At 55.1% G+C, this 23,075-nt stretch overlaps 4 protein-coding genes across 4 annotated transcripts; all 4 read right to left on the bottom strand.

The window, feature by feature from the left end:
• Nucleotides 1-232: 232 nt before the first annotated feature.
• Nucleotides 233-7,723, bottom strand: VSIG10L (V-set and immunoglobulin domain containing 10 like). Its single transcript, XM_043995769.1, has 10 exons — nucleotides 7,282-7,723; nucleotides 6,004-6,567; nucleotides 5,229-5,522; nucleotides 4,544-4,828; nucleotides 4,066-4,320; nucleotides 3,115-3,393; nucleotides 2,415-2,714; nucleotides 2,153-2,266; nucleotides 1,446-1,594; nucleotides 233-755 (listed from the first exon to the last, which is right to left on the bottom strand). The coding sequence occupies exons 1-10, from the start codon at nucleotides 7,331-7,333 to the stop codon at nucleotides 678-680; spliced, it is 2,370 nt and encodes a 789-aa protein (XP_043851704.1). The 5' UTR covers nucleotides 7,334-7,723; the 3' UTR covers nucleotides 233-677.
• Nucleotides 7,724-7,850: 127 nt separating this feature from the next.
• ETFB (electron transfer flavoprotein subunit beta) lies at nucleotides 7,851-11,814 on the bottom strand. Its single transcript, XM_043995770.1, has 6 exons — nucleotides 11,567-11,814; nucleotides 10,480-10,638; nucleotides 10,192-10,350; nucleotides 9,723-9,785; nucleotides 9,212-9,370; nucleotides 7,851-8,070 (listed from the first exon to the last, which is right to left on the bottom strand). The coding sequence occupies exons 1-6, from the start codon at nucleotides 11,621-11,623 to the stop codon at nucleotides 7,900-7,902; spliced, it is 768 nt and encodes a 255-aa protein (XP_043851705.1). The 5' UTR covers nucleotides 11,624-11,814; the 3' UTR covers nucleotides 7,851-7,899.
• A 524-nt stretch (nucleotides 11,815-12,338) lies between these two features.
• On the bottom strand, nucleotides 12,339-13,994 carry CLDND2 (claudin domain containing 2). Its single transcript, XM_043995771.1, has 4 exons — nucleotides 13,826-13,994; nucleotides 13,338-13,490; nucleotides 12,697-12,816; nucleotides 12,339-12,466 (listed from the first exon to the last, which is right to left on the bottom strand). The coding sequence occupies exons 1-4, from the start codon at nucleotides 13,992-13,994 to the stop codon at nucleotides 12,393-12,395; spliced, it is 516 nt and encodes a 171-aa protein (XP_043851706.1). The 3' UTR covers nucleotides 12,339-12,392.
• Nucleotides 13,995-15,164: 1,170 nt separating this feature from the next.
• NKG7 (natural killer cell granule protein 7) lies at nucleotides 15,165-16,424 on the bottom strand. The gene is made up of 4 exons (XM_043998683.1): nucleotides 15,985-16,424; nucleotides 15,747-15,902; nucleotides 15,521-15,655; nucleotides 15,165-15,273 (listed from the first exon to the last, which is right to left on the bottom strand). The coding sequence occupies exons 1-4, from the start codon at nucleotides 16,136-16,138 to the stop codon at nucleotides 15,209-15,211; spliced, it is 510 nt and encodes a 169-aa protein (XP_043854618.1). The 5' UTR covers nucleotides 16,139-16,424; the 3' UTR covers nucleotides 15,165-15,208.
• Between the last annotated feature and the right edge of the window lie 6,651 nt (nucleotides 16,425-23,075).

Here is a 23,075-nt window from a genome sequence, read left to right as displayed (position 1 = left end):
GACCCTGGGACCCAGTGTGTCCCAAACCATAGGGAGTGTTGAAACCGTCACACCAATAAACACCTTTTTCCAAAACCCTGTCTATGGCATCCCTGTCCCAGATAACTGGGCTCCAATCACTCTTTGAGGGACCTTGGCATCTAGTCTCCAACCTCTTGTCTTGGTTGAGAATCCCAATATCTTTCTCCCCAATTTCTCCCACTCAGAGGTCCATAAAGCTGTTTAATTCCTCACTTCTGTCCACCAAAGGTACACTCACTCACACACACACACACACACCTCCAGAAAACTCCCACCAACTTATAAGCAGCCACATGGGAAGCCTTGCCCCTCCACCATGCCAAATCAGGAAGTCCTGCCCCACCGATGGCCAATTAGTCCGTCATTTGCATAAGAAAGGCCACTCCCTGCTCCTGAAATGAACAAAAGAAGTCTTGCCCAGTCATATCTTCTTTCTTCAAGTAAGAAAAGACAGGTAGCCCTACTACCCTGGTATGCCAGGACAGGAAGTCTCTACTTGAGATCCCAGACTTTTCCATGGTGCAGAACAGAGTTCCGAAGCTTCATCATGCAAAGTTAAGACCCTCTATGCTCTGCTGGCGTCAAACAGGAATTCCTGAGCCTCCAGAGGGTCCAGGAAGTTTAATGTCCTTGAGGCCCACACTGGCTGTGACTGTTCACACCTGAGTGGCTGATCGGACTGTTCGGTGAACTCCCTTGGGGTTGGCAGAAGTGACCTGGCTGGATACTGTGACCTGGAAGAAAAGAAAGCAAGTGGGGTTGGAGGCTGAAATCCAGGGTCTAGGGCAGGAAGGAAGAGGAACTGGTCTTATAGTGCATCAACCACCTGTCTATATCTCCATACCTCACCTCTCCCCAGTTATGTCCAGGCAGAGAGGAAAAGGAGAGTGAAGTTCTAGGCCCCACATGGGTGAACACAAATAGGAATTCTCACCTCCGTCTTGTAAAGAAAGGGGAAACAGGGAGTCCCACCCCCACCTACTAGGAAAAAGGAAGTCCTGCCCCTATCTTGTTAAGAGTATGGCTTGCCCTGTATTGTGGAAGAAAAAAAAATGGGCCACCCATCCCTATGAATTGAAAAGGAAGTCCTTCCCTACCATGGGAAGAAACAGGAAGTCCCACCTCATACTGCTGTTGTTTTTAAGGGAGTCTTAGAACCATATGGGTTAATTGGTTCAACCCTTGAAGTGCAGAGAAAGTGACTGGACCAAGGTCACAAAACAGGTCGTAGAGTAGCAGAGTTACCATTTGAATCCAGGTCCCATGACTGCAAGACAACCCCCCCTTTTTTATGCCAGGTGTCTTCCACTTCAATATACTACTTTTTGGTGGCAAGTCTCACCCTTTCATCTTGTGGAGGGGGAAAAAATTGGTCTCACTGCTCCCTTCTGAACAGTCAAGCACTTCCCGATACATTTACTCACAGGAGAAGCCCAGGTTGGACTGGGTTCTGTGGAGAAACCGTGGGAGGAAGGTTGTGGGACCTCCACAGGGGTTACATTCTGTGTGTTCTTCTCTGGGGTAGAGGTTGCAGGGGGGAATATCGGGGGCTTTTGCTTCTTCATGTTCTTTCCTACATAGCAAAGAAAAAGGGAGGAATTGTGTGTCTGGCTGGCCAGATCTCCCCACACCCTCCCACTCTGCCCACCAGCAAGTCCAGCCTGACACTGGCCAAGGGAGATAAGGAGATGGAGTGGGGTGGGGAGGGAGTCAAAATGAGCTTCTATCTAATCCCAGGCTATAAGATATCTATTCCCTCTGTTCCTATTGGCTAGAAATCTGGGGTCCCTTTTGTCTCCCAAATTCTTCTCTGTTCCTACTGTCCAAAGATATGGTTTAATCCAACCCCAGAGGCCCTGTTTCTCCTCTGCTCCTTCCCCAGTGGTCATCCCTTCTCATTAACCAAAGTTGTATCTTCTCTGTCACGGGTCAAGGTATTTTGGCTGTTCAGTCCCCACTGGCCCTGGTTCTGCTCCCTCTTCACTAACCAACCTTCTTAGCCACTTTCTCACTCTGGTCAGGGTGCTCATCTGCCCCTGCCCCATTGGCCACTACCTCCTCACTGGTCACTGTGACTTGACTGTCCCGAGCCCATCTCGATTCAGATGCTACAGAACCATCCCTTGCTTACCCCATAGCCGACACGCACAACATCCAAGCAGGACCAGCAGAGCTGCTAGAAGGGACAAACCCAGCAAGGAGCCGAGCACAATACCAGCAATGGCCCCAGGGCCCAGGACAGGACCTGATTTAGACAGGGAGACTGGATTCAGGATGGGGCCCAGGGATCAGCTGTTTCAGCCAACCTCCCCTATATAGAGACTCCACAGGTATTCAACTGTGTTTTCCCCAGTCCTTCTCACAGATACAGGCATACAAGCCCGCAATCTCACCAGCCTGGTAGCTGCGGCCAGATGAAGGAATCCCAGGCTGACCACCCAGAGTGGGCAGCACACGAAATTTCCAAGGCCCAGGGGGACTAGGGGGCAGGAGCACTACAGCTGAGCGTTCCCCGGGGCCCAGAAGTAGCAACGATGTCCAGGCCCCTCCACTCAGGCCCGTGGCCCCTGCTTCTGGTTTCTCTGTCCGTGCCTGCACCTCAAAGCCACTGACCACACATCCACGTTCCACATCCCATGTCAAGACGGCTGCCCCATCAGCAGGCTGCAGACGCCAAGAGGAGACAGAAGGTCCTATTGGAGAAGGAAAGGAGAAAGAATGAATCTAGGGCCTTAGGCACCTAAGGGGGGCAGGAACTGAAGGTCTCTGATGGAGCGGGATGCCTATATTCTTTTTTTTTTTTTTTTTGCAGGCAATGGGGCTTAAGTGACTTGCCCAGGGTCACACAGCTAGTAAGTGTCAAGTGTCTGAGGCTGGATTTGAACTCAGGTCCCCCTGAATCCAGGGCTGGGGCTTTAACCACTGTACCATCTAGCTGCCCCAAGATGCCTATATTCTTGAAAGGGCAGGGATGGGGACCAGAACCCAGAACCCATGAGGCAATGATGGGACAGGAGCCTTGAAAACAGGACACTCAAGTCCCTGAATAGGAAGAGCCGGAATTCAGGACTCTGGAGTGCCTCTGGAACTGACCAATGAGGGTGATCCGGTCCCCACCGGCCCCAAGGGCCCCACTGCACAGAACAGAGTAGTTCCCCACGTCGTGCTCCAAGCTGAAGTTGCCAAGGAGAAGCCTCCGGCCGTCAGGGCTCAGCTTCAGACGGCCCCCGCCCCCGGGAGCCAGTGGCCGGCCCTCTCGAGCCCAGGCCACCCTGGCTGGTGGAGGGCAGCCTGTGGCCTCCAGGGTCACCAGGGCCTCCCCAGACCTGGACTTCTCAGTTTCCAGCCTCAGCAGCACTTCCTGGGGCGCCTCTGAGGAGGAAAAGCTGAGTGAAGAAAACTGGTGGCATTTCTATAGCTTTAAGGTTTGCAAAGCGCTTTACAAACATGAACTTATTTGATCAGCCCGGGGAGATAGCTGCTTTTATCACCTCCATCTTGCAGTTGGGGAAACAGAGGCAAACAGGATGAAGTGAGTTGCCCAAGGTGACACAGCTGGGAAGTGTCTGAGGCTGGATTTGAACTCTGGGTTTCCTGACTCCATGCCCACTGCTCTATCCAGGGGCCACCCCTTGCCAGGGGTAAAGAGGAAGTCCCGCCCTCCCTAGTGGACCGGTGGAAAAAGGAAGTCCCATCCTGTCTCCCAAGGTAGAAAGATAAGTACTCCTTAATTCTAAAATTAAAAGAAAAATGGGAAATTCAACTCCTTGACCCCTGGGAAAAGGACAATTCTCCTATCCCAGAGTCCAGGGCCTTTCTTAGACATAAGAGGAAGTCCCACTCCCACGATTTGGGGGTAAATGGGGACGTCTCTAAGAATTAAGAGGAAATCCTCCTCTGAGATAAAGTTTTTTTCCTTGCCCTGAGGGTTAGGACCGGTCAGCCCAGGGTCCCTCTAGTGAGGCGAAGTCCCGCCCTGGCTGCCAAAGGCGGAAGTCCCGCCCCTCTCGGGTTCGCGGTGGCAGAAGTCCCGCCCCCACTCACTGGGGGTGACGCTACAGCTTCTCGTGGCCGCGAGGTGGCGCCCGAGGCATGTGAAGGTGACTCCGCTCAGCTGCGGCCGGGCAGGGACCGTGACGAACAGCGAGGTTGGCGCAGGGCCCGCGGGGACGTCCGGGGGCAGCCCTGTCCACTGCACCGAGGCTCCAGGCACTCCCCCGGGCCACGTGCAGCCCAGGAGAAGGCTCCGGTCACCCGAGGAGCCTTGCAGGGAGCAGCGCGGAGAGCCGGGAGGCGGGGCTGAGGGAGGGGCGGGGTCAGGAGGGAAGCCCCTCCTCGGGGCACGCCCCTTCAGCAAGCTCTCATCTAAGCCCCGCCTCCCATGCATAGACCCGCCTCCTTTCCTCTTAGCCCCGCCCATCCCCTCTTCCCCGCAGTGCTCCATACCTCCCCATTTTCACCCTTGTCTCCTCTGAGAACCCCGTTCCCCTCTCCCGGCCTTCCCCCGGACCCGGGTCCGCACCGGCCACGGTGAGGTTGAGCAGCCCGCGGCGCCGAAGTCCTGTGCGTGGATTGGCCGCGAGACAGGCGTAGGTTCCGGTGTGGGCTGGCCCCACGCCGGGCAGGAGGAGTCTGGGTCCCGCAGGCACAGCAGCCTCTCCTGGGTCCGCCAGGCTCCAGGACAACTCGGCTGGGGGCCTGGAAGCGACATCGCAGCGTAGAGTCACATTGCTGCCCACCAAGACGTAGTGGGCTGGGCTCGCGTCCCGGTCCGAGGAGACGGTGATGACCGGAGGATCCGGGCCGTCTGCAGACAGGCGAGACATCAGCGTCTTCCCCGAACCTTCGCCCTGGATCAGCACCCCCGACCCAGACTCCTCCGGCACCCAACTGTTCTCATTTTTGGACGATAGGGTCTTTCTTCCCCGACTCAGGCGTCCCGACCCCCTGAGCTGCACCCCACATCCAGGGACCCCCGGGGGAACTCCCTTCCCACTCCACGTTTCCTCGGGGCCACCGGGGCCCAGGTGTCCTCAGCCCCCAGAGCTCCTCCATCCCGTCCCCAGGCGAGGGATCCAGACATTCGCCCTTTCGGCTTCCACCTCCCCCTGGGGGTCAAGTATTTGCCCTGCACCCTCTCCTCCTCCTTCGCCTTCCATTCCTGGGAATCCAGACGTCTCGATCCCCGAACTGTGCCTCTCGCTTACACAGGACGGTGACAGCTGCCGTGGCCTCACTGACTCCGAAGGGGCTCTGCACACGGCACGTGTAGTTGGCCTGGTCTGTGCGTTTGGGACGCGCGATGACCAGGTCGACTCCATTGGTCCTTAGCCGGGCCGGACCCTCATCATCTCCGCTCGCCGCTTCCAGGGGCCGCCCTCCCCGGCTCCAGCTAAGTTGGCCTTGGCCGGGCCGAGCCCCCAAGCAGCGCAGCCGTAGCTCTGGGGCCCCCTCCTCCGTCACTGGGTCCGCGGGCGCCACCGCTAATTGTGGCACTGGCTCTGCGGAAGAAATTTGGCAGAGGGAAGCCGGACTTAGGCACCCCATTCATCATCCCTCTCTCTCTCCCCAACTCCCAGAGACCGGGTGTCGCCTTCCTCTCCCTACTCCAGGTGACTGAACCTGAGGGGGTGCGTACTTCATAAATGCTTATTGTTGATAAGAGGAAGATTTGAACTCATCTCCTGCCTTACTGAGTAACTCTGGGCAAGTGACAACCTCAGCCTGTTTCCTCACCTGGAAAATCCTAATAAGAGCACCTATCGGCATAGGCTTAAGGATCAAATGAAACAGTGTATAGAGAGCTTTGTAAGTCCGAAAGCACTATATAAATGTCAGCTACCATTAACTGGTAAAGCTGGAATGAGCCTCCAACACCATCGAGTGCAGTCCTTTCATTTACAAGTAACCTGAAACCCAGAGAGGTGAGGGACCGAGGTCAGCTCCAGTATCCGCCCACCCCAGCCCGCCAGGCCCCCTCACCATACACGTTGACTGTGATCTGCCGCAGCTCCCGTTCGCGCCCAGCGTGAATCACCTCCGCAGTGTAGTGCCCGCTGTCGGCCAGCTCTGCCTGCTCCAGATCCAGACCACCAGTGGCCTGGTCAAAGCGAAGCCGGGCCCGGTAGGCTGGGGCTAGACTGGGCAGGGCGGCTTCGCTCCCCAGGGTTCCAGCTGCCAACACTGTGGGGCCCCGACGCCAAACTACGAGAGGACTGGGTGGGCCGAGGGCTGGAGCCGGGGCTAAGCGCAGGGAGATGGGAGAACCCACGAGCACCGACAAGGGACTCCGAGCAACCTGCGGGCTGGACCACCCAGAAGGGACTTGGAGGGATGACGATTTCGAACCCTGAGCTGTAGGAGACGGCGATCTCTCTCTGGAGTTGCCAGGAGAGGCGTTCCCGCCCAGGTCTGTAGCGGGGGAGGCTCTCGCGCTCGGGGCTGCGTTAGGACGACTGGAGAAGGGGTGTCCTTTTCCAAGAAAAGGTGGTGAAGGTGATATTCTGCCGCCAAGAGCAGCAGGGGATGATGTTCCCACGCCTGAAACTGGATGTTTTATTTGAGTGAGAGAGGGAGAGAGCGAGAGGAAGAGAGAGCGAGAGGGAGAGCAAGGGGGGGGGGGCAGGCAGAGAGAGACAGAGAGAGGCAGAGATAGAGACAGAGAGAAAGAAAACAAGAACGAATGGTGGGAGATGGACAGTGGATTAGGGTAGGGGCACTATTGCCGCAGCTTCTTACACCACAGGGAGAAGGTACTCCCCACTAGGGAGTGGGGAGGCTACATACCAAGGATTAGGGAACATTCTCCCAGTCAAGGATCTGAGAGAGACGTCTCTCCCATAATTGGTAAGCCTACCGAGAAGAGACCTCAGAGAAGGGGATAAAGGTCTTTGGAAGGCAAACAAGAAAAAAAGGTCCAGGGTAGGCTCTCAGGAAGGCTTCCCCCTCCCTTTCCCAGAAGAAAGCCTAGGTAAGGCACCCTTACAGAGAAGGCTCAACTCTTAGAAGAGACCTCCAGGTGAAAGATCTCTCAAACTCTCCCTCAGAGGGTCACCGAGGAGGCACAACGCAGAGATGTCTCTTATAGACAAGGGTCTTGGAACTAGGGACCTTGAGATAAACAATTCCCCCAACAGTGAGGTTTCCTGTGAGGACACCTCAGGAAAAAAGCAAGTCTCTCCCAGTGAAGGGACACAAAGGTACACCCACAGGGGTCTAGCTAAATGGGGGCATAGGAGGTAGGTATGGAGGGGTGCTCACCCAGAAACAGGAGCAGCAGCTGCTGGAGAGGCTGAGGCCCCTGGGTGGCCATGTTGTCAAAGGCAAAAAGCCAGGGCTAGGTCCAGCCTCCCAACCCTCCTCAAGCCAAGACGGGTCTGACAAGCCAAGCGGCTTCCTGGGTGGGGAGCAGGCATGGAGACAGGGGACACAGCCCAGGCTTTTATGAATACAACCGTGACAGGATTCTTCTGGCCACCCTCCCCTCCCCACACTTCCTGCAATCCATCTGACAGCCCTAGCCAACACCAAGCCTGAGGGCATCAGTGACATGGAATAACCTTGGCCAAAGTGGGGTCCAGCCCTGGCTTCAGGGATTCCCCAGTGACAGAACAAAGCCTGAGTCCCAGGGATGCCCCAAAGTGCTCAGGAAGTTTGTAGCACAAGAGACTGAGGGAGAAGGGAGCCACCCCTCTGAATGCCAGTGAATCAGTGGTGAGATGTGTGCAGAGGATGTAGTCATGTTGAATTCGAGAAGACTTCCTGAACCAGGTGCTTCCAAAGGGCAAGTCCACTGAGCAGATATTTCAACAATGAGGCTGCAGACAGGAGAAGGTAAAGGGGGAACGAGTGCCACCAATTTATTGGAGGAGGGGTAGTTCAGACATGCCCTGCCTCTTTCAATCTGGCCACAAGGTCCTCAGTGGTCTCCAGCTTCACCCCTGCCGTGCGCTGGGGCGGATCCTCCACACTGAGCACAGAAATTCGGGAGGAGGTGTCCACCCCCAGGTCCCCAGGCTTCATCACTTCGATCTTCTTCTTTTTGGCTTTCTGGAGGAGGATTAAAAGGGAAAGTCCAGGCTCTGCCACCATTCTGGGAGGGACAGTGGGTGCTGATGGCTGACTTGATACTCCCAGCAAGATAGCAGAAGGGCAAATGCCCCTCCCCACAGGGATCCCACCTGGAAATCCAGTCCCCTCTTAGGGGCCCTTTCCCACTGGCCGGAGGGCCCCAGTCTGTCAAGGGAGCCACTGAGGGGCTCCCAGAAAGTAACCAAAGCCCCTTAGAAACTGATGGGGTCATAGGAAGCCTTGTGCCAACAGAGTGAGACCCAGCGTCACCAGACAGCATCCCAGACCAAGCACCCTCTGGCTCAGGTGGGAGCCAGACCCAAGGCTCTGGGGCACACTTCCTCATGCCATTTCAACATCCCATCAGAGCACAAACACCAATCATGCATCTGGCAGAAATAAGCGCACCCCACGTTTGGGAGAGAGCTGACTTGGAGCAGATGGTTGGGTAGAAATGCATAGAGTACAGAACCTGGAGTCCCAGATTCACATTGTACCTGGGACATTTACTGGCTGTGGGCCCCTAAGCTCTCTGGAACGTGACTGACTTGTCTGTAAAACGGCAATACAAATACACAACACCTACTCCAGGGAGCTGCTCTGAGACAAGGCAGGGGCGACAAAGGGCTCAGTAACCACTTAGTGCTCGATCTCCTTAGGTCTAGAAATAGTAGCTACGGGGAAGTGCCTGCAGAGCAGAGAGGGATGAGAACTGTTCTGTTGGGGGGGCGCTGAGAAGAGGAGGATTCACAAGGACTCCCGGAGCTCAGCACACATGTTCTGACCACAGGTGCTCTCTGGAAGTACAATGGGAGACGGGAGGAGGCGGGAGCTGGAAGACTAGACTGAGCATGATGGAGGCTGGGATTCCCGGCCTCCCAGGTCCCTTCTACCCTCTCTGGAGGATAGTGGAAATCTGAAAGGACTGAGAAATCGGGGTGTGTGCGTGTGAGCTTAGGTGTGTGTGTGCGCGTGCACATGTGTGCGCGTGCACGTGTGCATGGGTGTGCGTGCACATGTGCGTGGGTATGTGTATGTCAATCTGAAAGGACTCAGGGGGGGATGATTCAGACTGGCCCAGCCCAGCCTGAGAGTCTGGGAGCGCCCGCCCCCTGCTTACCATGATATTGGGCAGGGTGGCATAACGGGGCTCGTTCAGCCGAAGGTCAGCAGTCACCACAGCGGGCAGCTTGAGGAGAATTGTCTCAAGGCCACCATCAACCTCTCGTTCTACCTTCAGCTTCTCTCCCTCTAGTGAGAGCTTTGAGGCAAATGTGCCCTGGAGAAGAGGAAAGAGCCTGTTGTTGAAAAAGCCTGGGAGGGCTGGGGGGGGCAGCGTTACAGGGAGTTTGGAGGGAGCTGGGAGGTTACAGGAAATCTGGAGAGATGGGGGGGGTCCACAGGAATTCCAAAGGGAGCTGGGGGGGAAGGAAGTGACACGAATCCAGGAGCTGCCTGAGAGCCAGGAAGAAGAGCAGGGAAGGAGAATGTGCCCATAGTGTTCCAGAGAGCCCAATTTGGACTTCAGGGCATCTGAAGTGGGGGGCACCACACAGAGGTAGAAGGGATGTTCCAGGGAACTTCAGGGAACGGAATCACCCACATCCGGCATTGCCTTCCCAGAGGCTCACCTGAGGCCAGTCAAGCAGGGCAGCTGTCATCTGTCCAGTTTGGTTACAGTCATCATCAATGGCCTGTGAAGAGGGGAGATGTAGGAAATTGCCAGGGGATGGAGTAATGCTAGAACTTGGAGCCTAAGAGCCGAAAGGGTCCTTAGAAGTCTTCTTCTCCAACTTCCTTTTACAGAGAGGGAAACTGAGGCCCCAAGAGGGGAAGGAACCTTGCCAAGGCCATGCTGCTCTTGTCTACCCAGGGCTGAGTTCCTTGGCACACAAAACCTAAGACTTCTCCTCCCCCTACTCTTGTAGGACTCCAGCACAGGACAGGCCATCCCCCAGACACTCAGACCTGTCATTTCTTGATTCCTAACCCTGGAGAACTAAGTATTGAAAGGGCGAGGGGAGAGAAACACAGAGGAGGAGACCAGCAGGAGCCCCAAGGGGTGGGGAGGGAAGGACAAGGTGGGTCGGGCTCTCCCACCTGTTTCCCCAGCAGCACCAGCCCAGCCTTCTCCTTCTGGGCCAAGGCGGCCAGCACTCGGGAAACCTGCAGGGGCCCCAGACGCTGCGCCTCGCCTTCGGGCACCTCCACGTGGATGCCCCGGTCAGCGCCCATGGCCAGCGCTGTGCGGATGGTCTCCTGTAGGGGAAGAGTGACGGGGTCAGGGCTGCCGGCCCTCCTGGCTCCTGCCGTGTGCCCATGCTGCCCCGGGGGGCGCTGCGGGGGGGGGGGGGGGGCTGCCTGGGGGCAGAGGGCACCAACAGTCACCTGGCACTGCTTGGGGCCACAGCTGACAGCGATCACTTCCTTCAGCAGCTTTTTCTCCTTCAGCCGCACGGCCTCCTCCACAGCGATCTCACAGAAGGGGTTCATGGAGTGCTTCACCCCATCGGTCACCACGCCAGACTTGTCCGGCTTCACCCGGATCTGAGCATAGCAAAGGAAGGATGGTCAGAAAGTCAGCAGCCCCAGCTACTGCCCCCTCCCTCTGACCCCTGCTCTGGGCCAAGGTGGGAAGGAGGCCAGCTCCCATGCCCACTGACCACCTCTCCTCCTTTGGCCACAACATTCTCCTCTGCAGGGACTCCCAGAGTGACCCCCTCCCCTGCACCCCAACCAGGGGAGCCCCTCCCGAGGTGACCCCCTCCCATGCACTAGGGGAGCCCCTTCCAGAGTGACCCCCTCCCCTGCACCCCAACCAGGGGAGCCCCTCCCGAGGTGACCCCCTCCCTTGTACTAGGGAAGCCCTTCCCGGGGTGACCCCCTCCCCTGCACCCCAACCAGGGGAGCCCCTCCTGAGGTGACCCCCTCCCTTGGACTAGGGAAGCCCCTCCCGGGGTGACCCCCTCCCTTGCACTAGGGGAGCCCCTCCCGGGGTGACCCCCTCCCCTGCACCCCAACCAGGGGAGCCCCTCCTGAGGTGACCCCCTCCCTTGTACTAGGGAAGCCCCTCCCGGGATGACCCCCCTCCCGGGGTGACCCCCTCCCCTGCACCCCAACCCGGGGCCCCCCCGGGCCTCTGGGGCCAGGAGGGCGGGGAACAGGTGCAAGCACGCCCCCTTGGAGCCCCGCCCCTCCCCGGCCCACTGCGGGAATGGAGAATGAGGGGGTGAGGAGTCTCGGCCCGTGGCTCGTCCACGCTGAGCCTCAGTGTTCGGGCTAGTGAGAACGGGACCCCTCCTCTCACCCTAACCCGGTGTCAGGGGTCAGCCCTGGAGAGGGGAGCATCCAGGTCAAAGGTCAGCCCCTCGACCTTTGCCCTCGCTTGGCCGTGAGACCACCCCGTGCGTTCGCGCTGCCGAGTTAGGCAGACGTGGTGGAGAGGTACGGAGGCGAGGTCAGAAGTCGTGCTTACCTTCACCGCATAGTCTATGACCCGCTTGACTCCAACCAGCGCGCGCAGCTCCGCCATCTTGATGATGCCTCCGCTTCCGCCGTCACCGCCTAAGGCTGTGGCCGCTCGGGAGCCCCGCCCTCAAAGCTCTTCACCAACCAGAAATCGGTGCTGTCCCTAGGCTCCGCCCCTTAACTACGGCCTTCGCCAATCAGTAGCCATTAACTCCTCCGCCTCTCATCTCCCTGTCTCCGAAACTTCTCTCACCTTGACCCAACACCATCCCGCCGCCCTCCACCAATCAGAAACTATATTATGACATCGTCCCGCCCCCTCGCAGCCTCTCTCCTCCAATCATCCGCCGAATGCCTTGGAAGCTTGGGGAGAGGCGCGCGAGCCAATGAAGGGAGGAGGTGTGTGCGAGAGGCGAGGCCTAGACGCCAAAGACGAGCAAAGGGCACGCAGTTGGTAGAACGGACCTCCACGACCGAAACAGGGTCCAAGGGCTGGAGACCCGCCCGTCTTTCCTCCCAACTACACATTTGTTGCGCATGTGCGGGAGCGAGGCCAGAAGGATGATCGCGGAGTCAGGGCCAAAGGGCGGAGCGTGGAACTGGGTGAAAGGGCGGACGGGGTGGGGCCTCGGGGAGAGGAGGAGGGGCCATACGGAGGGGGCGGGGTTGTTTTCCCCTTCCCTCCCCCCTTTCCACACTAAATCACTCCCTTCCTTCTGGTCCCCTCCCACTAGGGATGATACGGGAAGGCTTCCAGGAGGAGGGAAATCCAGCAAGACTGGGGGAGGGAAGCGCCTTTATTAGCCTAGGTCCTCCGGCCAGCTTCGCTGGGCTCACAAGCACACCGGGAAACCGCTGATGGCGTCCGTGCTCTGCAGGATCATGTCCGCGAAGAGGAAGCAGAAACCTAGGGGAGGAGGCTGGGTGACTGAGGGAGGGCGACTGGTGGAGTAGTGCTGGAGTCCCGAGGATGGGAAGAGAGGGGCACTGCGTGTCTTTGGAGGAGGGACCTAAGTGACTGGAGGGGCACCTGGGGTCCCTGGCAGCCGAAGGCGGGGGGGATGGACCGAGGAGAGGAAACTAGGAGTCCCTGGGATGGGTGGAAGGACGTGAGGATCTCCCCATGGGCCTTGCTACCTGCGAGGATGGAGAAGGGCAGGGCTAGCCAGGCGGTGAAGTAGGACCAGGAGAAGAAGCTGTCTACCTTCCACGCGTCCCGCGCAGTGTAGCCCACCATGCCTGCCAGCAGCAGCAGCGCTGGCCCACCAGACCCCTCGGGTTAGCAGAGGCGAGGGGCCGAGATATACCCGACGTCCCCTCGAAAGCAGCTGTCCCGGCTCTCTAGGTGGTGTCTCATCCAGCCCCCCGCTCCTCCCCGCCCGCATCCAGATTGTTCCCCTCCCCTGCAGACCCTAACCCCACTTTGCTTGGCCTGGCCCCCTTCTCCGGCCCCGCCTCACCCCAGTGCCCGAGCTCGGCCTTACCCTCTCCCGAGCCCTTGGCCCAGCCCCATTCCCAGGTAAGGTCTCACCTTGCGCTCGGCTTCTCCCCCGAGCCCCCCTCCGTGGCCCCGCCTCCTCATCCCTGATTGGCTCTTAGCCTGATCTGACCGTCTCGGTCCCCAGCCTTACACTCATGCCTAGCTCCAGACACGGCTTCTCCCGGAAAGCCTCCCTGGGCACCCCGGGTCTGAGCTCCGCTCTCTAGCCCTCCGCTCCCCGCTCTGTTCCTGGCCTCACCCCGGGCCCGCTTTTTCCGCCAAGGTGCCTGTCTCTCACCGCTCAGGAAGAAGACTAGGCAGGCGTTCCGGCCCCGGGGTGGGATAAGGTTCCCGTCCCTGGACGCGTGCAGGACTCGGGTGCCCATCATGGAGGCCACGAGGCCCGAGCCAGCGGCCAACACCACACAGGCCGCTGTTGCCGACAGCATGGCTGTGGAAAGAGGGCGAAGGGTTGGGTCGAGGAAGGTGTCAGCAGAAACACCTCCTCCCCTCAGAGATGAGGCCCCAGCGTCCCCGTTCTGCGGTTAAGAGGACGGAAGGTGACATAGTGACTGGGTGGAGGCCGTGCGAAAGCCGGGGCCGGTCCCCAGTCTGGGGGGCAGTGTTAGGGTCAAAGAGTTAGCGCTGGAAGGGGCCTCGGAGACACCCCCACCCCCGCCCCGTGTTACGGTTAAAGAAACTGAGGCCCGGGGCGCGGGATGTCCGGACAACGTGACCTCAAGGGCTGGCTGCGACGGGGAGGGGCTGGGGTGGAGCGGCCCTCACTCTCGCAGGGGGCATTGGTACAGTTGTTCTTTCCACACGTCCGCCACAGTCCATTGTGGCCATTGGAGAAGCGGCTCCAAAAGTCGGTGGCAGTGGCCAGCACTACGAGGATGTTGGCCAAGACGCCCAGCGTCAAGCCGGCACTCTGCAGGCTTCTCTTCACCCCCATCCAGGGGCAGCTACAGGCCGGGGGGGGGGTGGCAGAGCTGCGACTCCAGGTGGGGAGAGGGGCCCTCCCCACCCACTCCCTACTTCCTGGAGTCACGTAAGCCCTTCCCTTGGAGAGAAACTCTTCCCACATTTTGCACGCCCACCTTACCCCCGCCCCACCCCACCTGCCTGCCTGCCTGCCGCCCAGCTCAGCTAGCCTGTTCCTCACGACGAGTCCCTTCTTTTGAGGGGAGCCCCCCCCCACCTGCGTGGCTCACACCCAGCTCAGCCGTCCTGCTCCAGCACCTCCCGCCTGGGGTGGGGAGATGGAGGCTTAGTCGGGGAGGGGAGCTAGGGTCTCTGTGAGGAAGGAGTTCCAGAACCCCTCTACACCTCATTAAAGGGGCACACACCCCATTCCTGGAGAAGGAGCCTGTTCATCCTAGATCAGCAACAGGATAGAAGGTTGGATAACTGAAAGTCTTTATGTGGACAGACCTAAGTAGTGAGGGAAATTGATTAGGGAGACCAAAGGATAAGGGAGATAAGGGGACATTTGGGGTTGGGAACCAGAGAGGGAAGAACAGGAGAGGAACAACAAGGGTATTCTAGGAGCAGAGACAGAATAAGGGGAAGACTGAGAGAAATGCAGCAGGGGCTATCTTGGAGTCAGGCAGCCAGAGAAAATTGGGAGGGGAGAGAGAAAAAATGGAAAGGATGAAGAGGAGACAGAAGGACAAGACTGAGATCAACAGGGAGAGAATGTGGTGTGGGGGGGGGGGAACAGGATGGAGAAAAAAAGAAGAGATGTGGGGAAGACTATGGAAAGTAAGGTGTGCAGGGGATGACCAACACTGGGGGAAAACTAGGTGGGACACAGGCAGTACTAGGAGATGGGGAGAAGGGAAGATTGGGAAATTGGCTGAAAGTGGAGGCTAGGAGATGGAGAGAAAAGGCAGAGTGGGAATAGAGGTAAGGTACTTGTGGGACACGAGGGAACAGTGTTGGGGGGAGGACATTGGGAAGGAATCAAGGGAGACTGGGAAAGGAGCTGTGATTGGCTGGAGAATTAATGGGAAATGGTGAAAGACTGAAGGGGAAAGACAGAGGGATGAAGGGGTTAGAAACCCAAGCTGACTGGGGACTCAGGCTAAAGGTTGGGAGTAATAAGACACAAATCAATCCAATGGGCAATTTTTGATTTATTCAATGAATAGAGCACTGATGAGATTCTCAGGCTGAGAAGGTCTCATAGTTGGGACGAGGAGTGCCCTGGTGCACCCCAAGGCTGAGGACCCCTGTTATGACAGAGAGGAGGAGGTTTCAGAGGAGCTTCATTTTGACTACCCCCCCCCCGCCTCATCATGCACCCCCCCCTCCCATTCATGTAATGTTCTCTATTCTCCTGATCTGGGGTTTCTTTCTAGAGGCCCTAGAGGTAAAGGGCCACTTTGCCCACTCTCTCTCTTCCTGGGATGGGAGGCCTATATTCCCAGAGGCCTCTAGCCCTCCACGAATTTCCCACACCTCACTTGCCCCACTCACCAGTGAAAAGGAAGAGAAGGACAGAAGTCCATCCCATGTAAAAGGACCAGGCAAAGAAGGTTTGAATCTGAGAATGACCAGACTCTCTCCATCGCTCTCCAGTGTAAACAGCCATTCCCACCGTGCTGCAGAGGACTGTGGACATGGGCAGTGAGGCCCTTCCCTCCTCCCCAACCTGCCACTTCTCCCTCCTAGGCTTCATTCCCTCCCCTGCCTTGGGGCTCACCTGCGACAAAGGCTGTGATGCAAAAAATCAAAGAGGCCAGGTGGCTGAAGCTGGAGTTACTGAGGGATGGAATGATGAAGACGATCAGGCAGGAGATGGACAGCAAACCAGCCAGGGCAGCCAGGATGGTGAAGACTCGGGTGGCCCAGATAAAATCTGCAACAGGAGAGCCAGCAGCTCAGCCCAAGCTGACTGTTCCAAAATCACCAAATCCAAGGCTCAGACCCGACCCTCTTACCTTTCACAGATTCCTGTTCTAGATGCCAGAGGCCAGAGTGAGCCTGGTTGTTATGGCCGACTGAGGCAATCCAATTATCTGTACTCAGTGCCACCAGCAGGAGAACCAGAGCGAGGCTCCCGGAGAGCAGGGCGAGCATGCAGTAGGGCCGCATCCTTGACTTCAGTCTTCAGATCCTGGGGGGTGCCTTCTCAGAAGTAGGCAGGCCAGATGCCCGGGGCCTTAGGCAGTGGGAGCCAGAGAAGAACAGGGAGCCTGGATCTTGTAGGCAGGGTAAGGAGAATTGGGCGGGGGGGGGGTGCTGTTGCAGCCTGAATTCCTGAGAGATGGGGGTGCCAGTAGCTGGGACTTTGAGGGTCTTTTATAGAAGACTGGAGGCCAAATGATTGGGTTTCAGGAAGCTAAGAGGGGACTGACATCTGGCCAAGCCAGCAGGAGGTTGGGGGCTCCAAGTGTGGGTCCCGGAAAGGGAAGTGGTGGGGGGGTTTCACACCAGATTGATGACAAAGATCATCTTTACATTTCTTCCCTCAAACCCTAATGTCACATCCTCTGCCTGGGGCTGGGTGTGGGGAAAGGCAGGTAATCATACCAGGTGTGGAGGATTGTATGGAGTGTTGAGGGGAGAGGCCTCTTTCTCCTATTTCCTGGAAGGGAAGGAGGTATCCTGCAGGTGCTATGAGGACGTTACAAAAACCCAGTGGTGTTCACCAGGATGTGGGTAGGAGGGGAGTAGCTCATAAGAGCAGAGGCTTGATAAAGCTGACTCACTAGGCCCCTTTTCTTTCCATCCTGGGGAGGGGATAGTGTGACGACACACCTAGAGCCCTGAAGTGAATCGAAACTGGAAGCAGACACTTGAGTCCCCCAAAAGGCTTTGGCCCTGGGAAACCTATGGCCTGGTAGGGCAGATACACAGTGGGAAACTCAGAAACTAGGACTCTGGGGGCCAAAGGTACTGCAGGATAAGACACCTGTCCCCAAGGGGCTTGGGAGGCTGGAATCTCTGAGATTTCATGGGCTTTGGGACCAGAAGCATCTAGGATGCCCATCAAAGGTTCAATTTATTTCCCCAAAACTCCACTGGTTAGACTGTTTGTTTACTCAATTATTCACTGTTTTTGTTTATACAAATGATTTTTGAGGTGGCAAACCAAGTCTCCTGGGCGGCTTCAGGCTGCTTCGGCCCACTTCTTCTCCCTCTTCCTTCCCCCACCAAACACACAGAGTAGAGCCCGGGGGGTTGTTAGGAAGAATGGCAAAGAGGAAGGGGTCCTGGAGGCAAAGATGTTAGAATGAAAGAAGGCATGCCCAGAGGCAAACTCAAATCCAGGACCTGAGAGGCTTTAAACACATACACAGAAACACAGACACACACACATGTAGCTTCAGAAGGTCTAGCCCAGGAAAGGGTGGGGGCTGCCTTCAGCTGGGGGGTTGCTTGGCTTCTTGGATGGACTTGGGCAAAGAGTTGGTTCTTTTCTTCACCCTTTTAGGATACTTCCTCACCAGTATCAGGGTGCCTTTAAGAGGGGAGGCCTCTTAGTTTCCTTTGCATCTCCATCCTCAAACCCACCTCCACCCCCCATCCCATCCTCATTCCCATGCCCATCACCACCCTCATCCTTATCTTATTCTCTTTCCAATCCTGTCCCTATCCCCAGCCTTTTCATTCCCTCTCACCACCTCACCACTTAGGATGTACAGCGTGGAAGTGCCCCAGCCTAGGTAGAAGACCCATTCAAAGACAAAGTGATTGATGAGGTGGGTAGATATTATTTGTATGTTTACCATGAAGATACTCTGGCCAACAAGGCCCAGGAAGGCTGCAGGAAGAATTAGATGGTGTCACTGCCCCAGAACAGCAAGTGTCCAGCCTCCCATTACCTCTTGACCAAGCCCCATAGGGACACTGGAATCTAGGTATCTTACCAGTGACAAAGCTGCACAGGGCAGAGAAAAGGTAGAAGAATGTCCTATCATGCACTGCATTGATCAGTATCAGGAAGATGTTCACAAGAGCCAGGAAGCCTGTTACAATGGCTATGCCCATCAGCACTTGAACTACCTTAATTAAGACTGGAGAGAGGCAGTGATAGCAATAGCCAATCTCTCTCTCTCTTTCTATCCCCTTTCCTCTCTCTGTCTCACACAACACACACACACACACACACCCTTCTCCTCCTAGGTCCCCAGAATCAGTCTGTTGTGCCCACATGCTCATCCACAGGAAGAAACCTTTTTAGACTAATGGAACCCATGTTGTCTAAATCACATTCAGTAGGCTTGGGAATCCTCTTTTCCCTCATCCTCTACCTTTATTCCCATCTCCACCTTCATTCTCTACCCTCCATCTTTGTTCAACCTCCATCTTCTATCTCTATTCTCCATATTTATTCCTGTCCCCATTTGCATTCACTACCACCTTCAATATCCTCGTTCCCGATTTCCGCCCTCCATTCTCCTCCCTGTTCCCATGTACCTGACTTCAGAATGTCCTCACATATTTTTTCCCCACAGGGTTTCCATATGCCCATGTTCTGATAGGTATGAGGCACTTGAATCTTCAGCCAGTAGGGCAAGAACACAGTGAGAAGGAGAAGCACGAAGCACAGGCTGTTTAGGGCCATTTTGAAGGCCACCAAGCCCCCTTCATGTCTGAATGAATTCAAATCACGTTTCCTCATTTTCCACAGAAGGCTGAGAGGCTTCTGGTACAAGGAAGGCAAAGCCTAGCCCAGGCTTGTTCTGGGAACCTGGACTGTGATTCAGTGTGGCCTTGTCCTGCTCTACCTCCACTCTTCATTAAGTCCCTGATGTTTGTCTTCAGTTTCTCTTCACTTCTGCCTGCCCTTCTGCTTTTCCTCAGATTCCTCACTGCCCTCCATAGTTATTCCCCACCTCGTCAGGTCCTTCCCAGTCCCCTCAGTTCCCTCTTAGTTCCTTCAGATATTTCCCTGGGTACAACAGTTATGTTCCCCCCTCCCAGGCTTCTCTGATCTTCCCCCACTTACTCAGGGGCCCCAACTGTCATAGAACCTTCCAAGACCCCCACGGTTGACATCATCACTCCCAGTTCATGGCAGAGGAAAGGGAATGACGTGGAGCTAGAGTTAGGAGTAGAGATCAAGATAGGGAATGGGTATGGATTTGGGGCTGGGGTGAGTTGGAGGTGGCTTGGGGAGGGTGGTGGAATTGGAGTTTGGCATGGGGGAAAAGAGTGTGTGGTCTGCGTTTGGGGCTAAAGGAAGTGGGTTTGGCTATAGAGTTGAGATGTACATTAGGTTGGAGTGAGTGATCAAGCTGGGACTGGGCTTAGGAATAGGGATGATGGAGGAGGAGGTTCAGATGGGGTGTGGGACTAGAGATGGGGGTAACAGGGACCATAATGGGATCAAGCTGGTAATTGAGATAATGGTAGGACACTGGGTTGGGGAAGAAACCCCAGACTTTCTTTAATGATGGAGACTTCATCCAGGAAATTGACAACAGTCCCTTTTCATCCTTCTGTCTTAGGAGATCTTCCTTATTCTCTGGCTTTCTGTTTCTGGTCAACTTGTCTTCACCACACCCAATATGCAGGCTCCTGTCTACCCCCAGTTTTCTCCAGGGACCTCAAGGGGGTACAGACAGATCTCACAGAGAGGGCAAATCTTACCTTGCTGGGGGAAGGGGAGTTATGATGTGGGAAAGGAGAAAGTTTAGACACCTTTACCAACATCAGGACCCAGGGAAGTGCTCCTAAAAGTAAATATTTTTACCATCCAGGAGGAGAGTTATGGCTATAGGGAGGGAGTAATGGCCTTAGATGTCTCTGTGATCTTGGGAGCAAGACTTTAGAGATCTGGGTGTCTTCAAGTGGAATTCTGGGGATTGGAGGGGTCAGAAGGTTTGGGGGAATCCATAAAGATTGATTGAACCCTAAAGTCAAAGGGATATGGGGATGTAGGCCTTTGGGAGACACCAGGCTGCTCAGAGATCCAGGATCTGTTGGACATCTGGGAAAAGGAAGCTTTAAAGATCTGGGACTTCATGGAACTCTTTGAAGGGATCAGAGTTGTTGAGATGTTTCTGGGCTGTGGGGTCCAGATGACCCTAGGAGCTCTGTCAGATGTTTTGTTCCTGGAGGTTTCAGACTGCTCAGTTGTTTTGGAGACTGTGGACATTCTTAGACTCTGTGAGACTACTAGGTTTGGGGGATCTGAAAGTTTCCCTGAGGGCAGTATCACAGAGGGGGAGTGATGAATATTTTGACTGAAGATGAAGGACCCTGGAGAAAGGAAAGGGACTAGCTGTACTCCCCAGGAATCACATGCAAGCCAATGGCTGTTATTGTGTTGCTCTAGCCTTCATGGTCCACCCCAACATCTATCCCACTCAATCTATTTTCTTCTGCCCATCTGGTTCCTTCATTTCAGCCTATACTCTCTCTCTCTCTCTCTCTCTCTCTCTCTCTCTCTCTCTCTCTTTTTAGTGAGGCAATTGGGGTTAAGTGACTTGCCCAGGGTCACACAGCTAGTAAGTGTCAAGTGTCTGAGGCTGGATTTGAACTCAGGTCCTCCTGAATCCACTTTGCCACCTAGCTGCCCCTCAGCCTCTACCCCAATAATACTCTTGTCTCAACATGCTGCTTCCCTACTTTCTCTTTCCCTTCTACCCTACATAAAATATTAATAATATTTATATAGTTCTTGAAGGTTTTCAAAACACTTTAAAAATATCTCATTCAATCCTCACAAGAACCCTGGGACAGAGGTGCTATTATTATCCCCATACAGATGAGGAAACACACTAAGAGAGGTGAAGTGACTTGCCCACAATTACACAGCTAGTAAGTGTCTGGGACGAAATTTGAACTTAGGTCCCCCTCATTTTCAGTCTACCGCACCACCCGCAATGGTCCACATCTCTCTATCCTCCTCTCCACTTCCTCCTGCTCTGCTAATTCTTTCTCTGCCTAAGCCCCTCCCCCCCCCCCCACACACATCTCCCCTCCTCCCTCCCTGTATACATAGGTACTCTTCCCTACCCCAACAGCCTCGGGCTAGATTCCTCACGCTTCTTCCCATTCCTCCCATCTTTCTACAATCCCTCCCCCTTTTGCCCTTCCCTCCCCTTTCATCATTCCCTCCTCAATCATTTCCCTTCCCTTTTGCACTTCATCCCTTCCTCTCCGCCTCCCTCTCTCCACTTGCCATCCACAGCCCTCTCCTTCGAGCGCCATTCCCTGCCTGCTATGATAGCTTCCATCCCTTCTGTCTCCTTCAACATCCTCGCTTTTCCTGTCTCCTGCCTCCGGTCTGGCCCTCTGCCCGGGTCTCCTTCCTCTCCCTTGCCCTTCCTCTCTCCTGCGATCCCCTCCGATTCCCTCATCCTCCTCCTCCTCCTGCCTCCGGCTCACGGAGCGCACCAGTCACAATGTAGATCGCTGAGGAGATCAGGAGCAAGTAGACCGGCCAATTGAGCCACATGGAGAATTCCTTTAATAGGAACTTGAGATGGTTCAACATGAGGCGGAAGAATACGAAGGCAAGGAATTCAGTGATACCTGACGGGAGGCGGGATGGAGAGTTAAGGCCGGAGGAGGCACTGGGCAGTAAGAGCACCTCAGGGATTTAGGGTGGACAGCTGGGGACCTGGAGCGGGAGCACGGAGGTGGGAGGAGACACCCCACCTGGAGAGAGGATGGTATAGAGGACCCGCAGGGGACCAGTGGCTAGTCACTGCCCATATCCCTAAGGGGCACGCAGAGCCTGGCCCTCGGTGCAAGCCCCGCCTCCCTGGGCCCCAGGAGGGCCGCTCACCGATGCTCAGGCAGATGAGACTTGTGAAGAAGGGCATGATCTCTGGCAGGGAGCCAGACAAGATTCCAGTGCACTGTGCCGGCAGACTCAGACCCAGCGGCAGGGAAAGCACCATGGACATCAGCAACGTGACGCGAGAGGCTTCAACATGGCCTGGACAGGAGGAAAAGGCAGGAGGGGGAGAGCCTCAGGAGGATGAGGCTCGAGAGGAGACCATGCGGGCTGGGAGAAGAGGGGCTGGGGTCACAGAGGAAGGAGAAGAGAAGATAAGATGTGGACAGGAAGAGGAAGTGGTGGAGCTAGAGAGATGCAGGGAGCCTTGTTAGAGAATGTGGCTGGACTTCTGAGGATGAAATGAGTTACAGGAGCAAATAGTGAAATGATAAGGGGGGGAGGTCAACTTTCTCCTCTCAGAACTAGATGAATCTAAACACACACAAAAGGAGATGAATAGAATGTTAGAAAACGTCGGTATGATAGACCTCTGGAGAAAATTGAATGGGAATAGAAAGGAAAAACCTTTTTCTCAGCAGTATATGGCACCTACACAATAATGGTGATAAGCTAGAAGCCTTCTCAGTAAGATCAGGACCTAAACAAGGATGCCCATTATCACCAGTATTAGTCACTATTGTATTAGAAATGCAGGCAATACCAATAAGAAAAGAAAAAGAAATTGAAGGAATCAGAATGGGCAATAAAATAATAAAACTAACTTTATTTGTTTTCTTTGTTTTTGCAGGGCAATGAGGGTTAAGTGACTTGCCCAAGGTCACACAGCTAGTAAGTGTCAAGTGTCTGAGGCTGATTTGAACTCAGGTCCTCCTTGGTGCTTTTTCCACTGAACCACATAACTGCCCGGATAAAACTAACTTTTTAAAAAAAATCATAAAAGTATTTTCTTATTTTCCAGTTACATGTAAAGATAGTTTTCAACATTTGTTTTCATAAGATTTTTATTTCCAATTTTTTCTCTCTCTCTCCCTTCCCTTCCCCCTCCCCAAGACAGAAAGCATTAAACATATTTCTGCATTAATCATGTTGTGTAAGAAGAATCAGAATACAAGGGAAGTATAAAAGTAACTCTTTTTGCAGATGATATGATGATATACTTTGAAAATCCTAGGGATTTGACTAAAAAGCTAGTTGAAACAATAAATTTAACAAAACAATAGGATATAAAATAAATGCACATAAAGCATCTATGTATTTCTATATATCTTCAACAAAATCTTTCAAGAGGTTAAAATAACCACAGATAGCATAAAATACCTGGGAATATACCTG

The sequence above is a fragment of the Dromiciops gliroides genome, chromosome 3 (assembly GCF_019393635.1).
Source record: "Dromiciops gliroides isolate mDroGli1 chromosome 3, mDroGli1.pri, whole genome shotgun sequence".
In the NCBI taxonomy this organism is placed as follows: Eukaryota; Metazoa; Chordata; class Mammalia; order Microbiotheria; family Microbiotheriidae; genus Dromiciops; species Dromiciops gliroides.
Note: the sequence above shows the minus strand (reverse complement) of the source record. Positions and strands in the feature narration are given on the sequence as shown.

What these genes read in the sequence shown, in the direction of transcription:
- VSIG10L (XM_043995769.1), bottom strand. Translation starts at nt 7,333, where the DNA reads ATGGCCACCCAGGGGCCTCAGCCTCTCCAGCAGCTGCTGCTCCTGTTT. An exon ending in GCTCAACCTCACCGTGGCCG is followed by an intron (nt 4,321 to 4,543) that starts GTGCGGACCCGG and finishes CCCCTCCCTCAG; the next exon opens with CCCCGCCTCCCGGCTCTCCG. An exon ending in GTCCAACCTGGGCTTCTCCT is followed by an intron (nt 756 to 1,445) that starts GTGAGTAAATGT and finishes CTTTTCTTCCAG; the next exon opens with GTCACAGTATCCAGCCAGGT.
- ETFB (XM_043995770.1), bottom strand. Translation starts at nt 11,623, where the DNA reads ATGGCGGAGCTGCGCGCGCTGGTTGGAGTCAAGCGGGTCATAGACTAT. An exon ending in TCATAGACTATGCGGTGAAG is followed by an intron (nt 10,639 to 11,566) that starts GTAAGCACGACT and finishes TGCTATGCTCAG; the next exon opens with ATCCGGGTGAAGCCGGACAA. An exon ending in CCACCCTGCCCAATATCATG is followed by an intron (nt 8,071 to 9,211) that starts GTAAGCAGGGGG and finishes ATCCTCCTCCAG; the next exon opens with AAAGCCAAAAAGAAGAAGAT.
- CLDND2 (XM_043995771.1), bottom strand. Translation starts at nt 13,994, where the DNA reads ATGGGGGTGAAGAGAAGCCTGCAGAGTGCCGGCTTGACGCTGGGCGTC. An exon ending in CCTAGTCTTCTTCCTGAGCG is followed by an intron (nt 12,817 to 13,337) that starts GTGAGAGACAGG and finishes CTGGTGGGCCAG; the next exon opens with CGCTGCTGCTGCTGGCAGGC. An exon ending in GCCCTTCTCCATCCTCGCAG is followed by an intron (nt 12,467 to 12,696) that starts GTAGCAAGGCCC and finishes CTCCTCCCCTAG; the next exon opens with GTTTCTGCTTCCTCTTCGCG.
- NKG7 (XM_043998683.1), bottom strand. Translation starts at nt 16,138, where the DNA reads ATGCGGCCCTACTGCATGCTCGCCCTGCTCTCCGGGAGCCTCGCTCTG. An exon ending in CATCACAGCCTTTGTCGCAG is followed by an intron (nt 15,656 to 15,746) that starts GTGAGCCCCAAG and finishes CCATGTCCACAG; the next exon opens with TCCTCTGCAGCACGGTGGGA. An exon ending in CCTTCTCTTCCTTTTCACTG is followed by an intron (nt 15,274 to 15,520) that starts GTGAGTGGGGCA and finishes CTGTCATAACAG; the next exon opens with GGGTCCTCAGCCTTGGGGTG.